General features: G+C 30.6%; 1 protein-coding gene across 2 annotated transcripts in view; it reads right to left on the bottom strand.

The window, feature by feature from the left end:
- The window catches only part of LOC143252206 (phospholipid-transporting ATPase VA), a 69,081-nt gene that overhangs the window by 22,609 nt on the left and 30,983 nt on the right, over window positions 1-15,489 (bottom strand). For both annotated transcript variants that reach the window (XM_076503978.1, XM_076503977.1), the window contains exons 9-16: window positions 15,340-15,395; window positions 9,523-9,714; window positions 8,027-8,384; window positions 5,532-5,696; window positions 5,154-5,239; window positions 4,106-4,336; window positions 1,951-2,031; window positions 30-347 (exon numbers count right to left, since the gene is read on the bottom strand). In XM_076503978.1, coding sequence (XP_076360093.1) covers window positions 30-347; window positions 1,951-2,031; window positions 4,106-4,336; window positions 5,154-5,239; window positions 5,532-5,696; window positions 8,027-8,384; window positions 9,523-9,714; window positions 15,340-15,395 — 1,487 coding nt within the window. The remainder of the gene's footprint in view (window positions 1-29; window positions 348-1,950; window positions 2,032-4,105; window positions 4,337-5,153; window positions 5,240-5,531; window positions 5,697-8,026; window positions 8,385-9,522; window positions 9,715-15,339; window positions 15,396-15,489) is intronic.

Here is a 15,489-nt window from a genome sequence, read left to right as displayed (position 1 = left end):
ATATTTACTGTATTAATAAATATTCCTACCTTTTGTAGAGGTGTTGTGCGACAGCAAAGAACTGCACTGCAGTACTGAGCAAGTTCCACAAATAAGCTGTCAATATTTTTGTCTAGAATGAAAGCCAGAGTACGTCCATCTATGACTAATGCTCTTTTGTTTCGTCGATGACTGTTGCATCGATTAATTGGAGAATTACTGTTGTTATATTTTCCAAATAGGAAATTACCATATAACAGAGATGATCTAGACATTAAAACAGATGGTACAGGAGATCCAGTATCTCTTGTAACAACTTCTTTGGATATTTGATCCAAATAAAACCTAATGGTATCTTCAGCAGCTTCCTAGAAGACAAACAAACATTTATAATAATTGCGTTTTTATTCACCTGTGTGAATCACTTTTTCCTTAAATGAAACAAACTGGCTGTACATGCACATATAACAGTAAGATTCAATTTATTAATAAACATGAAGGCTGAGAAAGTACAGACAGATAGTAGCTATGAAACATGTTATTTCTAAAATACTGTGTTAAAATTTTATACAAATATTAAGTATTCAACTAAAAACTATCAATTATTATTTAATCTTTAGAACAGCAACTGGGTGAATACTGCTTATAATAATGATGAAGTAGCCCAAAGCTTACTTACAAAACTCTACCATTCTATGTGTTTTTACATCTACAACATGTTTGATAATAGCAAAGTTTACTTAAAATCAAAGGAATTATCAAAACTGGAATCAAAGTTGTTGTTTTGTTGTTTATCAACGACTAACAGGTTTAAAAATGGTAGTGGTATCATTCAAAGACGTTAAAGTATTAACAGGTATATAATCTCATGGATGGTGATCTGAATGCTAGAGAAAAGAATCATGAAATTGTTCAATAGTATGACAAAAGCTATAAATATGGTGTGGTAACTGTAAACTCCTAAAGCATGAGTTGGTTAGGTATTCTGTTTCACTAAAGTTTCAAAAAGATTAAAAAAAATATATATATATATAAAATAAAACAGATAGTTATATATTTTTATTTCCAACTGTAATTCTTTAGTAAATACTTTATTTATGTGAATAATATACATTGGAATATCTGTCAGTCACAGTTTTCACTGTATCACAATTACCATACATCTATATTAGTTGATTTGTCTGTGTTATGGTATGGACATAATTTTTAAATAGTCTAAATAGCCTTTTTATTTATAATCTTTTTATTTTATTTAATAATGATGTGAACATGTATTGGTGTAAAACATCCCTCAGAGTTTACACTTTCTTAACCCTTTCATGATGGATCACAGGTCAAAGGCAGTGTCATCGTGTCTGTTGACTTCCATTCAAAATTTTAATGACTTACTATTTTAGGAATTTATGTCAATATGTTTGGAATCAAATTGTAGATTATAATTCAAACTTTAATATTGTATGCAAGTTAATTTCTTACTTTAAATGTAAAGATTAAAAGAGCACACCTAAATATAGATTTTAATGGAGTCACGATATGTTGAATGTTACAAAATAGGCTTGATATAATAATCGATAAATCTTTAGTAAAAATATTTCATTAAAACTCTTATTTTTCTTTACAAAATATCTGTAATCTTTGCTAAAAGTCTAGCAAATTTTGTAAAGTTACACATGCTGTATCAAAAGTTGTAGTGCAAATACTTAACGTGTGCAAATGTGTTGACAAGCTTATGTATAATACACTGAGCCCATCATGAAAGTGTTAATTTGTCAAAATCTTTGACAGGTTCTTCATTACTGAGTATAAAAATTATGAGGGAGAAATATGAAAAAGGCAGCATAAGTTCTATGTAGAAATACAATGTTCTAACCAGCATAATACAAACTGAATATTCTTGACCAATTCAACACACTTCTTAAGAATTAAAATTAAAAACAAATTAATACTTAGTTTTATAAAGAATATATTTACCTTAGACCTTGCATTAAGAGTAAGTACTTCCATGTCTGTTGAAAACAGTTGACACGAGTAAGCAATATTAACAGCTGTTTCCTAGATATAAAATAATACATGCATATATCAACATATTCATATCCTCAACCATATTCTTACAACACATTACATCTCAATTCAAAGTCAACTTATCAAATCAGCTCAAATTTGAAAACACTCAAAGCTCATCTCAGAATCTAATTCCCAGTCTCCCTTTAATTCTCTCACAATGGGTAGGTCAAAGGGTACATGTCACCACCTTTTATAGAGTTACATTCAAAGTTTAATTACACTTCTTTATTATCAACATATACAAACAAGCTTGGCATCTAAACATAGTTAATAAGCCAAATCATAATAATAAATTTTAAGTTCTTAATTTTATAAGGAAATATTCTTAAAAATCCCAACTTTCCTTCAGTATGAAAATTGTGACATTTGTTCTCTAAGTCTTCCCCTTAACTATGAAGTATGGAATTTAAAATAAAGTACTCATCATAATATACAAATTACTAGGGAAAGTAATTTTTATAAGCTTTAATCTTGTTTGTTTACAGAAAAAAAACTTAGAAAAACCATCCTATCAAAACTTGCCAGTAAATCTTTCTGATGTTTTATACTATGTCATTTATAACCAATAGCAAGGCAAAGTTATAATCTATCAAATACTACACTGGTTTCAGTGCAGAGTATTGTTAATTCCATCTTTAGTTTGAAAGTTTATCTAGTGGTGTTTGGATGAGAAACTAAGAGAATGAACTTAAGCCCTTCTTGTCCTAATTAGAAAGCCAGTTAAATTACAATAGTTACACTACATTGTTCACTTTGTGTGTGTTATTAGTCTGTATTCTTAGGTGCATTAGTTAAGTATATAAACATAATTTAATGTACTAGTACCATCACTATAAAAAAGTAGGTTTACATTTCATTGACAATACTGCACAACAAAGTTTTTGCTTCTTGAACACTGTTGGGTGTTCCTTATAGAGTTTTGGCTGCTGATCACGAAAATCGCATCCAAATTTGCCCATCACATACCGTTTCATCAAAATCTCCAGTTTCACCAGGACATTGCTACAATAGAAAAATGATATCAGGGCAACTGGAATCCTTCAATGCTTGCCGACTACTGTTGGACACTATAACGTGATGCACTGGACATTGAATACAAACGAAATTCAGAAGCAAAACACTTAATTATGTTGAACTTAATAGCGTATTAGAAACATAAACGCAGTTAAATACGTTATTGCCGGTAAACAGTTAACTGTCTATTTCTCAGAGTTCCTACGTGATAAAGCAAAACCAAAACTATATTTGTACATACCCACCAGGATACCTGTCACAATCAGCAAAACTTTTCAAAAAAATTGTTGTGCAGTGTAATTAACAGCAAAAATTTGAGAGGTCAAATATAATTACTATATTTCTTGTTTTTCATGTATACTCTTTTCTTTTATAGTTAAAACAGTAACTAAAATGTCAAACTTAGAAAATTAGGTAAGATTAAGTAAGACAAGGAAAAAAAAATAATAATAAAGTCTTCAAAAGGTACACTCATGAACAGCTCACGTGTTACATGTCATTCAACATATTAACATGAGGTACATTTCATTTGCTCATGAAATTACCAATTTATACTTATAAAACTAATCTGCAAGTTCTAATTATAAATACAGAATACTTCAAACATGGGACAAGACTTGCTAACAAAACATCCACAATGTTTATAGTTGTATAACAATTCTATGCCATCATGATGTACAATCAAACTTAGACATTATGGAACTGACAAAGAAAATATTACTGTACACAAACACTTTTGCCACTGACAGCAGAGCTGAGTCTGATTTAGAAAGACTGTTTGCCATTTTTTCAAGTAGACTTTTAAATTCTTTTTGAACTTGTAACAAATGTTTTCTGTGAGAGAATTTCATTTTCAGGATCCCATTCAATAAACGTTACAAGATAAAACACAATCTAAAATATTTTTAAGCACAAAATTATTGAGAGCTAAAACTATTACTTTTACTTATTTTCCACAAATTTATTATAGGCAGAGGTGGTACTTACACCTGAAAGGTGCTCTATGGTACCAGACAAGGTTACTTAAACCAGCAATTCTCTACTGTACCTGTTTGTCTCCTGTTAACACCCAAACCACCATGCCTGCAGCTCGAATGGATGCTATGCATTCAGGAACACCCTCCTGAAGACGATCCTCTATTCCAGTGGCTCCCAGAAGCTCCATGTTTTGCTCAATATAGCAAGCTGAATCATGAATCAGCTGCTCTCGGTCATCAAGAGCCATCTCTGCTTCCTTATGCAAGCCCACCCATTCATCATATTCTTCTGGGGAAAGTACCTGTTACAGGAAGAGATGAGTGTTACAATGTTTGTTTAAAACAGAATAAATGTCACACATTTATGTGGTTTGATTAGACTTTAAGTTCTAAAAAAAATTGATTTAATTTACAAAACTAATTAAATTTCACCTAAAGTAGGATAGCAAATTCTAGTACAATTTAGGTTCTGTTGAGCAAACCACTTAGTGCCAGCCAAAGGCTGTACACACAATGACTAACGTTTGAAATCTACCCTCCCAGTCTAATCACTTTTATTATTTCATATGCTAAATTAACATAATATTAAACATGCATCTTTAATTTAAACTCAAAGAATATTTTACGATGTGCACATGTTAATTTAAATATAAAATCATCACTCTGCTTGTATTATAACAAAAAATACATAGTGTTAGTTTACACTTTATTTTAATTATAAATATACGTACTGACCTAAAAACTCCCAACTTTGTTGATTTCCCCCCCATCTATGTTGTTGTCTTAGAACTTCTCACAGAAGCAGTTACATTTAACCTTTAGATTTATAAAATAGCAATATGCTACTCCATATAACAGTCAAAAATCATTGCATAGAAAATTTTGTAATCAGTGTTAAAACACAATATTTACTCAAGATATAACTGCTTTCATAACTCATAAAACTTAACATACAACTGAAATTTTTAACTGAGCCCTCTTGGAACTTGTGTACAAATACTGCATGTTTTCATTAAGGATTACAGATCAGTCAATATTAAAATACACAGATAAATTACTATTAAACATAATTGACCAAAAGAAAGAAATATTTATTAAATAATTCAACACATTCCAAACCTTTTTGGCCATACAGAGAATCCTAAGTCCTTTCTTACTATAGTTATTCAAATGTTGATGTGTCTTTGTAATGAGTTCTTTTGTTTCTGAAAAACAATTAATATTCTCTTAGAAAATATTCAATTTACTATGCCAAAAATTCAAATTTCTATCCTATTAAAGACAGTTATAATTACTAGGATACAGATGGTTGTAATAAAAACAACTTTACTTGTAACATGATTTACACAAGAAATATTGGCATGCGTTGATCTTATAAATTATAAAGTAAAATGATGACAATTTAATAATTTTTACTTTCTAGTTTCTAAATGCTTAATTTATAAAGGTGTCAGAGTTCATCAGCTAATGTTTGCTAATAATATGCTTAAAAATTACCTTGCTGATTTACCGGAGCTAGGAGTGGTAAAATAGCTGAATCAGCCCCTTTGCAGTAAAGAACTTTTTCTTTGGTGAATGGATGTTCTAAAATTACTGACATGCATTTTCGATTGGCATCGAATGGAAGAACGTGAAGAATTTTGAACTCTAGAAGACCTTCTCCTAAGATATGGGATAAAAATAAATCAATAGATTTTATTTTTATTTGGAATTTGAAAGAAATAAAAAGATAATAGCTATGTACATGTAGCAATTAAAAAACAAAATTAAAAACTCTAATGTATAAAATTTTAGTATAACTTGTTTCACTATACCAAAAAACTGTTTTTTTTTGTAAATACACAGTTTTTTCTCTTATCCTGTATAATAAGTTATGAAAAGATGTGAAAAATGTACTCACATTTCACTTTTGAACTATTTTCAAAAATATACAAACCACAATTTTAAGAAACTTAAACAACAAGAAAAGGAAAGTTATGTAGAATTTGCAAAAATTATACTCTTAAAACAATAAATTAGGGATATTAAAAAAAAAGCATCCTTTTCCTGTTGTTCAGAGAATTGTTTTACACTGGATGGTATGTAACTCTCCATAACAACTATTATGGAAACTTCCTGCTGTGCCCATTAATTCTACTAAATATTTTATATTATTCTCTTATGATGAAACCACAATGCCAAATCTTACAACACAGTGTTGTATTAAGTTACATTTTTCATGTGTTGCTAGTTACAATAATTAAATACTGATTGAAAAAAGAAGTTTTTGTTCACTGGTTATCCATAAGGAGGCTAAATATTAAAATGACTAACACAATACCAAAACCTTGAATCATGTTGCACTTAACTGAAAGTGTCTTGTAAATAACCTGAACAGTCATTGTAAATAAATAATGTCGAGAAACAATTCTAAATCAATGTCACTACAGTTACAGTGAGGAAAGTGTCACAAGTGTGATATCTCACACAACATAAAACCATGTTAAATTACATTTAAGGACAGTTTGATGAAAATTATATTCTGCAGTTAAGAAGCAATTCTTTAATACACAAAAGAAAAAAAATTAAACAGTATTGATGAAAAATGAACAACCCATAAATTTTGCACACAGTATCATTTAAGTTAAATATACTAACCACTGAGAAACAATGACTGTAACATACCAACATCTATGTTTCTATAGCACAATGATTGGCAATATGATTTTAGCAGAATATCAAAAACATTATCCCTCTTTAATTATTCACGTCTATAAATCTCACCCAGCAATGGCAAAAAAAGTGTTGGTAAAATCTCTCAAACTACAACCTACTTACAGACTTCTCCAATTTGTCAACTCGTAATCCAGACTGATAAGTAATTAAAAAGATAGGTTAAATGTACTCTCAGTACAATATCAATTTTTGGAACTTCTGTTGCTGATAAAATAAAAAGACCCATAATTAACCCAAAGAAAGCAAAAGTTGATGGTTTAAAAAATAATTGATGTATTCAAAAATAAAAACATAATAAAAATCACACAATGATAGATAATAATAATAAATAAAATTAAACTCATCACATGGAACTAAAAATCCCATAAAATTTGTTTTCTCAGCACCTTCTTTCAATCATAGATGAATGAATAAAAGACATGGTACTGACACATAGCGTAGTACTGACAGTGTGGTACAGATGTATATAACCTGATTCTGACAAAAGTATAACCTGGTACTGACTATAGTATAACCTGATACTGAAGTATATAATAGGACAAAATATGTATAATAGTGCAAAATTTTTCTTTCATTAACAAAAGAAATTTCAATTAAGGCGTGGAACTGACATACATATAGTGTGGTACTGATGTATATAACCTGATACTAACAAAAGTATAACCTGGTACTGACTATAGTGTATAATAGGACAAAATATATATAATAGTACAAAATTTTTCATTCGTTAACAAATGAAATTTCAATTAAGGTGAAGGAAGTCGAAAAACAAACTGTAATTTACATCTTCATGGACTTGTATAAATTAAATACACAGTATTCTGTTTACAAAAGTATCAATAAATGCACTAAACTTAAGCAACTAATTCAAAAAAGTGGGATATAAAGCCTTGGCAATCTGTTACAATAATGATCATATTTGGGTTTATACTTGTTTTATTAATTTTTATAATAGCTTAAATCCTTAAAATGCTAATTACTGAGAGCAATGGTTCATACATATCAACAAACAGTACCACAAGCTGTTCCTTCCCATAAAGAAACTTCCTTATACATCACACATACACTGTCTAAACCACTTGAGCATTAGAAAACTATTATTTATGATATTTTACTTGTTTTTTCCTTGCAACACAGAAGCATAAGCAACTTTGTATACATCTTGTAGATTTCTTCAAAAGATTCAAAAAGTAAATCATGATACACACTCTTACTTTCATTTTACAAGTAGCACAAAACAAAAAACAGAACATTCATAAAGAAATGATAATCTATACCTGGTAAAGCAATAACAGCACAATCAGGGGTCCTTTTTAATAATCGACAATTATACAAAAATGCAGCATTTACAAGTGCAATTTCATCAGGGCTTTCTGCTTCATATATTGGATGAAATTCAGGTGAAACTGGTGTAGGAGTAGGTGTGGCAGTCCTAGAGCTGTTAGAAATTGGAAGATACTGTGGTCGCTGAAGAGGAGTTGAGGGTCCTGATCCTGGAGGAGTGTCAAATGTGTCAACCAGACGAGTATATCGAGGCTGTTGGTTACTATCAGTACATGTATTTGTTCCTAACGTAACTGGTATTGAAGATGCTGAGAAATATGATGCATTGAGACAGAGACCACTGGAATTCATCTGTATAAATAACAAAGTATTAGTCAAGTGAACAAATAGTATATACAGTGCTATTACATAAGAAATTAATATTATTGCTGTGATAAAAAACTTAACTGCAATACCAATATAAAATATCACAGAATTGTTCAAAACAGTACAGCACCCAACAAGTCAAGAAAATAACACTTGTAATTATAAGTTTAAAAATTTCAAACTTGAGTAAATAATCCACTTACTCTACAAACAATTTCTAATCTTCATAAGTATTGATACACAGGAATAATGTTTTACAAATTCTGTTAAACTTATGATAATCATTCAGTTTTATTTTTATATCAAAGACAAAGTTACATGTGTAGCACAATGATGTCCTTATAATACAAATAACTTACACCTTAATACTGTACTGTAATATATGTATTGTTCTTTTCAAATACATAATGTGTAAAAAATATTCAATATTTTGGTTTTGTTTGGCAAAAAATATTAAAAAGGGTTTAGAATAAAACAGATGTCTTATTTGAAAGCTCAATAATAACAAAGAAATAAAACCTTCAACAAAGACCTAAGAGCTGTTCAAGTACCACTCAATGAATAATACGTGATTTCTTGGTAAATTTGAATAGAAATCATACAAGTGTTCTTAGAAATTTCTCACTCCACTCAAAAGAAAGAAGTTATTTCAGGTTAACAGATAAAAATGATATAATTAGTAAAATTCTAATTACTTTAGGTTTTATTAACTTTGCAACTATAATTTTAACAATTTATTTTTAAAGAACTTCAGAATTTTGAAATCACATTAATTTATACTTTAAATTATTGTCAAGTTGTTTTCAGCTGCTTATGTAAAATAAAGTTCGGAATTGTGGTTGTAGAATACATTTGGGGTTTGAAGCCTTTTTTTCTTCTTTATTAGATACATCTTGATAAAATGTGAAAGTTTGATCAAATTTTCAACCTAATTTGCCATAAATCACAATTATTTCTTCTTGTTGTTTGGTTTACAGATGGATAGGGAAGAGTTTTTAGACTTTCTTTTGAGAAATAATTAATAAAAATGACATGAAACTATTCACTGTAGTGAAAAATCCATGTACCCAACATTTTCATGAATGATAATATGTCAACTGTACATGTTGTAAAAAAACAATACCTGGTCTTTGTGAGGATGCTTTGATACCACAACTGTGTTACAAACAGCCATTAGCAAAAAGAAATCTTGTATGCGCTGACTCTCAGTACTCAAACTCATCTGCCTATGCAAGTTTGGTCCCATAGCAAGTTGTATTTCCATTTTGGCTAATTCTTCTTGAAGCCTTGGATTAAGAATGAAAGATAAATTGTGCTGCACAAAAGAAGAGAAAGAAAATGATGTTATAGTTTTTGTGTTTCAGGTATTCAATCAATGTTATACAAAGATCATCTGGAAGCTTATCAATAGTGCCTTTCACCAACTCTTGAGCTACTCAAATTGAATAGCAGAATATGATAGTCACCTTAAATGGATCTATACCTAAACATTGGCAATTTAGCTAAGGTAATAAATTATCTAAGAACAAGTACATAAACCAGTTTCCCATTAATTGATTGACTAACTGTAATTGTAATTAATATCACAAAAATAATTAACTAATGAAAATTAGTATTTTATATTATTGCCATTTGTATTATTCCAATAATCAATTAATTAACATAACAATTAAATCAACTGTCACAAAAAATCAACTGATCTAAATTATTTGTTCTGATTAATACTTTTTTCAGTTATTTTAACAACTGATTGATCAAAATTACTCGTTTAAATTGGCTGTCATTAAAATACTCAACTAACAGAAATTAGAGTATTTTTCGATTATTTCAAATATCCAAGTATTCAAAATATTGCTATTTTGTTTGTTACAAAGCACAAAGCTACATAATAAGTAGGTGAGCACATGCTTTGAAATTTGAAGGTTTCATGACCATTGCCATTAAATATACTTACCTTGTCTTTGTTATTGCAGAGCTATTAAGAATATCTGTCACTGTCACTAGTCACTGTTTATTAGAGGGAAGACAACTGGTTGGTAGCACATACCACCAATTTTCTGTCTTTATTACATAAAGTGAAAACTTGGTGTGTTTTTCACAGTATTGTGTTCAAAATTTATAACTGCATAATTATATTATTCAATGTTGTATAAGTAGACATAGATCTGGGAGATGCTCAAGGGGTCCACGTTCACATCTATTTTCCAGAAATTAATAACTGTATTCTTTAATATTATATGAACAGGCAAGGATCTAATACAGAGGTTCAGATGGCAAACCAATACACATTTTGTTCAGAAATTAATAATTATATTATCTAATGATGTGTAAACTTGGCACAGATCTAGTGAGGGTCAAAAGTCCTCTATTTTCTTCAGAAATTAATAATAATAGAGCCAAAGTAAATATTACATGTCAATGCTTTTATTTGACTGGTCTGTTAATTACTGTAAAAACATTTTCACTTATTCTAAAGTCAACATAACTAGTCTCCAGTTATCCAATTACAGTCTCAGGCAATAAGTTATTAATTCTAAACAATATGAAGATCAATTAATGAATGTCACAGTAAATTTCACGACTTAGTTCTTTTTCCCACACGCTAGTAATATGTGTGTGTGTGTGCTCTAATCAGTATTGCTTAGAACATCTGCAACTCTTATTACATATAATTATTACAAATTTATTTTTCATTGATTGAAAATTATAAAACTCATGAGAAAGATGTTTTCTTATTGTTGATGCCTAAAATAAAAGAAAATGCAAGTGCTACGATATAGAAGTGATATTTTTTTTGTTTCAGGACATGCTCGGTCCAATGGACCAACCTTGTAACCACTGTGTGCTTATCCTAGATTTTATCCTATAACTTTTAATATGGTAAGTATATCTTCACAAAATTTTGCAATTACCAGTAAACACTATAAAGCTTTCATATGCAAAATATTTTAAGTAATGTCTTTCTCACATCTTTTTTTTCTTGTGAAATATTGACTACCTAGCATACAATGTAATTTTAATTTTAAGATTAAAAATACTTTTGTGCATCAGAAAATTTTCAAATTTCACATGCAAAATCTTCATACCATCCAGATAATTATAAATGCTTTTTTAAGAAAAAACTTTATATTTTATTTGTTATTTTCACTATCAAACAAACCATTGTACTGATTTGGTTGATCTGACAAACCTCATAACCAACATAAAAAATTAGGAAATGGATATAATTTATATTATTTTTGTTCTAGAATGACTACAGATTATAACATGAAAACACAAATGTTTAATCTAAAGAGCTTAAATTTCATAACATATATATATATATATTTCTTACATATATTCTGGATAGACCAAAATTAAAACTGTCATGTATTAATAGGGTAAGTATATACATATAAAAGTATGTGTTAAATTATATATTTTTGAAAGTTACAAAACTGTCATCAACAATAAAATGTCATTAATTCAGATAAAATAGATAAACTTGTACAATTTAAACATATTTAATGGAGATTTTATCATCAGATTTGAGTAATTTACTTAGACACAGAAATATATGTATAGTGTGGTTCTCTATTTGAACTTATGATGTTTTTAATATATAATATGGTCTTATTGAGTTGCAATGTTTCTAAACATGAGGGTTGTTGTTTTTTTAATTTTGTTCACCAGATAAAATTATCATCACACACGTTTCCTGTTTTAAGAGTATGGCAAAATATTTTGATAACTTGTCTTTATTGAACATCATTTTTATGTTTATCCTATCCAAACAGCATACATAAGTAAGTTGATTAGCTATTTATGTAAAAACGAGCCGTTTTTACATAAATATTTTTCTCTATAAGTGAGTTTTCTCGACATCACTGAAGTTGACTAGCTACTTAATTATGTGTAATTATGATTTGCTTTAAATGAAAACATTATTACCCTTGTGAATGTAAAACAGTCATTATTTTACTATCAAGTTATTTGATATACAGAAGATCAATGCGAGACTTCTGCATTTTTAAAAATTGAGCAATGGCAAGTGCAGTGTGATATTCAGTTGACACTAGCAATTCATGCACCAAGTGCAGTGTGATATTCAGTTGACACTAGCAATTCATGCACCAAGTGCAGTGTGATATTCAGTTGACACTAGCAATTCATGCACCAAGTGCAGTGTGATATTCAGTTGACACTAGCAATTCATGCACCAAGTGCAGTGTGATATTCAGTTGACACTAGCAATTCATGCACCAAGTGCAGTGTGATATTCAGTTGACACTAGCAATTCATGCACCAAGTGCAGTGTGATATTCAGTTGACACTAGCAATTCATGCACCAAGTGCAGTGTGATATTCAGTTGACACTAGCAATTCATGCACCAAGTGCAGTGTGATATTCAGTTGACACTAGCAATTCATGCACCAAGTGCAGTGTGATATTCAGTTGACACTAGCAATTCATGCACCAAGTGCAGTGTGATATTCAGTTGACACTAGCAATTCATGCACCAAGTGCAGTGTGATATTCAGTTGACACTAGCAATTCATGCACCAAGTGCAGTGTGATATTCAGTTGACACTAGCAATTCATGCACCAAGTGAAATGATATTCAGTTGACACTAGCAATTCATGCACCAAGTGAAATGATATTCAGTTGACACTAGCAATTCATGCACCAAGTGAAATGATATTCAGTTGACACTAGCAATTCATGCACCAAGTGCAGTGTGATATTCAGTTGACACTAGCAATTCATGCACCAAGTGCAGTGTGATATTCAGTTGACACTAGCAATTCATGCACCAAGTGCAGTGTGATATTCAGTTGACACTAGCAATTCATGCACCAAGTGCAGTGTGATATTCAGTTGACACTAGCAATTCATGCACCAAGTGCAGTGTGATATTCAGTTGACACTAGCAATTCATGCACCAAGTGCAGTGTGATATTCAGTTGACACTAGCAATTCATGCACCAAGTGCAGTGTGATATTCAGTTGACACTAGCAATTCATGCACCAAGTGCAGTGTGATATTCAGTTGACACTAGCAATTCATGCACCAAGTGCAGTGTGATATTCAGTTGACACTAGCAATTCATGCACCAAGTGCAGTGTGATATTCAGTTGACACTAGCAATTCATGCACCAAGTGCAGTGTGATATTCAGTTGACACTAGCAATTCATGCACCAAGTGCAGTGTGATATTCAGTTGACACTAGCAATTCATGCACCAAGTGCAGTGTGATATTCAGTTGACACTAGCAATTCATGCACCAAGTGCAGTGTGATATTCAGTTGACACTAGCAATTCATGCACCAAGTGCAGTGTGATATTCAGTTGACACTAGCAATTCATGCACCAAGTGCAGTGTGATATTCAGTTGACACTAGCAATTCATGCACCAAGTGAAATGATATTCAGTTGACACTAGCAATTCATGCACCAAGTGCAGTGTGATATTCAGTTGACACTAGCAATTCATGCACCAAGTGCAGTGTGATATTCAGTTGACACTAGCAATTCATGCACCAAGTGAAATGATATTCAGTTGACACTAGCAATTCATGCACCAAGTGAAATGATATTCAGTTGACACTAGCAATTCATGCACCAAGTGCAGTGTGATATTCAGTTGACACTAGCAATTCATGCACCAAGTGCAGTGTGATATTCAGTTGACACTAGCAATTCATGCACCAAGTGCAGTGTGATATTCAGTTGACACTAGCAATTCATGCACCAAGTGCAGTGTGATATTCAGTTGACACTAGCAATTCATGCACCAAGTGCAGTGTGATATTCAGTTGACACTAGCAATTCATGCACCAAGTGCAGTGTGATATTCAGTTGACACTAGCAATTCATGCACCAAGTGCAGTGTGATATTCAGTTGACACTAGCAATTCATGCACCAAGTGCAGTGTGATATTCAGTTGACACTAGCAATTCATGCACCAAGTGCAGTGTGATATTCAGTTGACACTAGCAATTCATGCACCAAGTGAAGTGTGATATTCAGTTGACACTAGCAATTCATGCACCAAGTGAAAATGTTCATAAAACTCGAAAGGAATGCTTTTTGGATTCAAATTATGTTTTGTGCAAATATGTAAATAGACACCTTCAGAAGGGGTCAATCATATGAAATTAAGGATAATTAAAAAATTACTTATAATCCAAAATAATATAATGGAAAATAGGAAAATTAATACCAATTTACAATAACACAGCAGTTGAAAAAAGTTAATATTATAACCACACACCCTATTTATTTTTTTTTTTTTGCTATTTGTATGGGTTGTATGGGACATGGTGTACTAATAAATTGATCAAATCAAATCCTTTTGTGATCCTATGGATTAATCAATACCACTAATCCCTAGCTCTATCCACAACACTACAACCTGAGGCATGATTTTAGTCTCTCAGTATTTGCCAATGTCAGTGCCAACACACAAATACTTAATGTTAAACTGCATGAGAACATACAAGTAATTTCAGATACTTGCATCAGCTGTATATAAAGATTCTGCCATAGACAAATTAATACTCTAACATAATTTCAACAATGATGTTTTACATCTTAAAGTAATATTTTAGCGACACATATTGTTATGCTGTTACAGATTACATGCAGCATAAATGTTTATCAGCCTACAAGTCAAATTTTAATATGATCTTGACAAATACTGAGAGACTAAAATTATGACTTGGGTTGTAGTGTTGTGAACAGAGTTGGGTGATTAATGGTATTGATTAATTATTGTGGGCATGTAATAAATCTTAAAATTGGATTTCTATTTAAGCTGAATAGCTAATAATAAACTTGATGAGTGAACTAACTGAAAGCTGAGGTAATCAGTCATTCAAAATTATATAGATCTTACCCAAGTGTAAAAACAAGATTTTTACAAATAAATATCATGTACAGACATTCTAACTTACTTTAGGATTCACTTCACTCTTCTTCCACTGGTCCACATCTTCATAAGCTGTGATGTCTACAGAAACAAATTAAATAACAAATATTTCAAACAAAGAAAAATCTTATTTTACAAATATTCCACACAAAATATAATAAATATTAAACAAACC

Source organism: Tachypleus tridentatus, chromosome 6, assembly GCF_004210375.1.
Source record: "Tachypleus tridentatus isolate NWPU-2018 chromosome 6, ASM421037v1, whole genome shotgun sequence".
NCBI lineage: Eukaryota > Metazoa > Arthropoda > Merostomata > Xiphosura > Limulidae > Tachypleus > Tachypleus tridentatus.
Note: the sequence above shows the minus strand (reverse complement) of the source record. Positions and strands in the feature narration are given on the sequence as shown.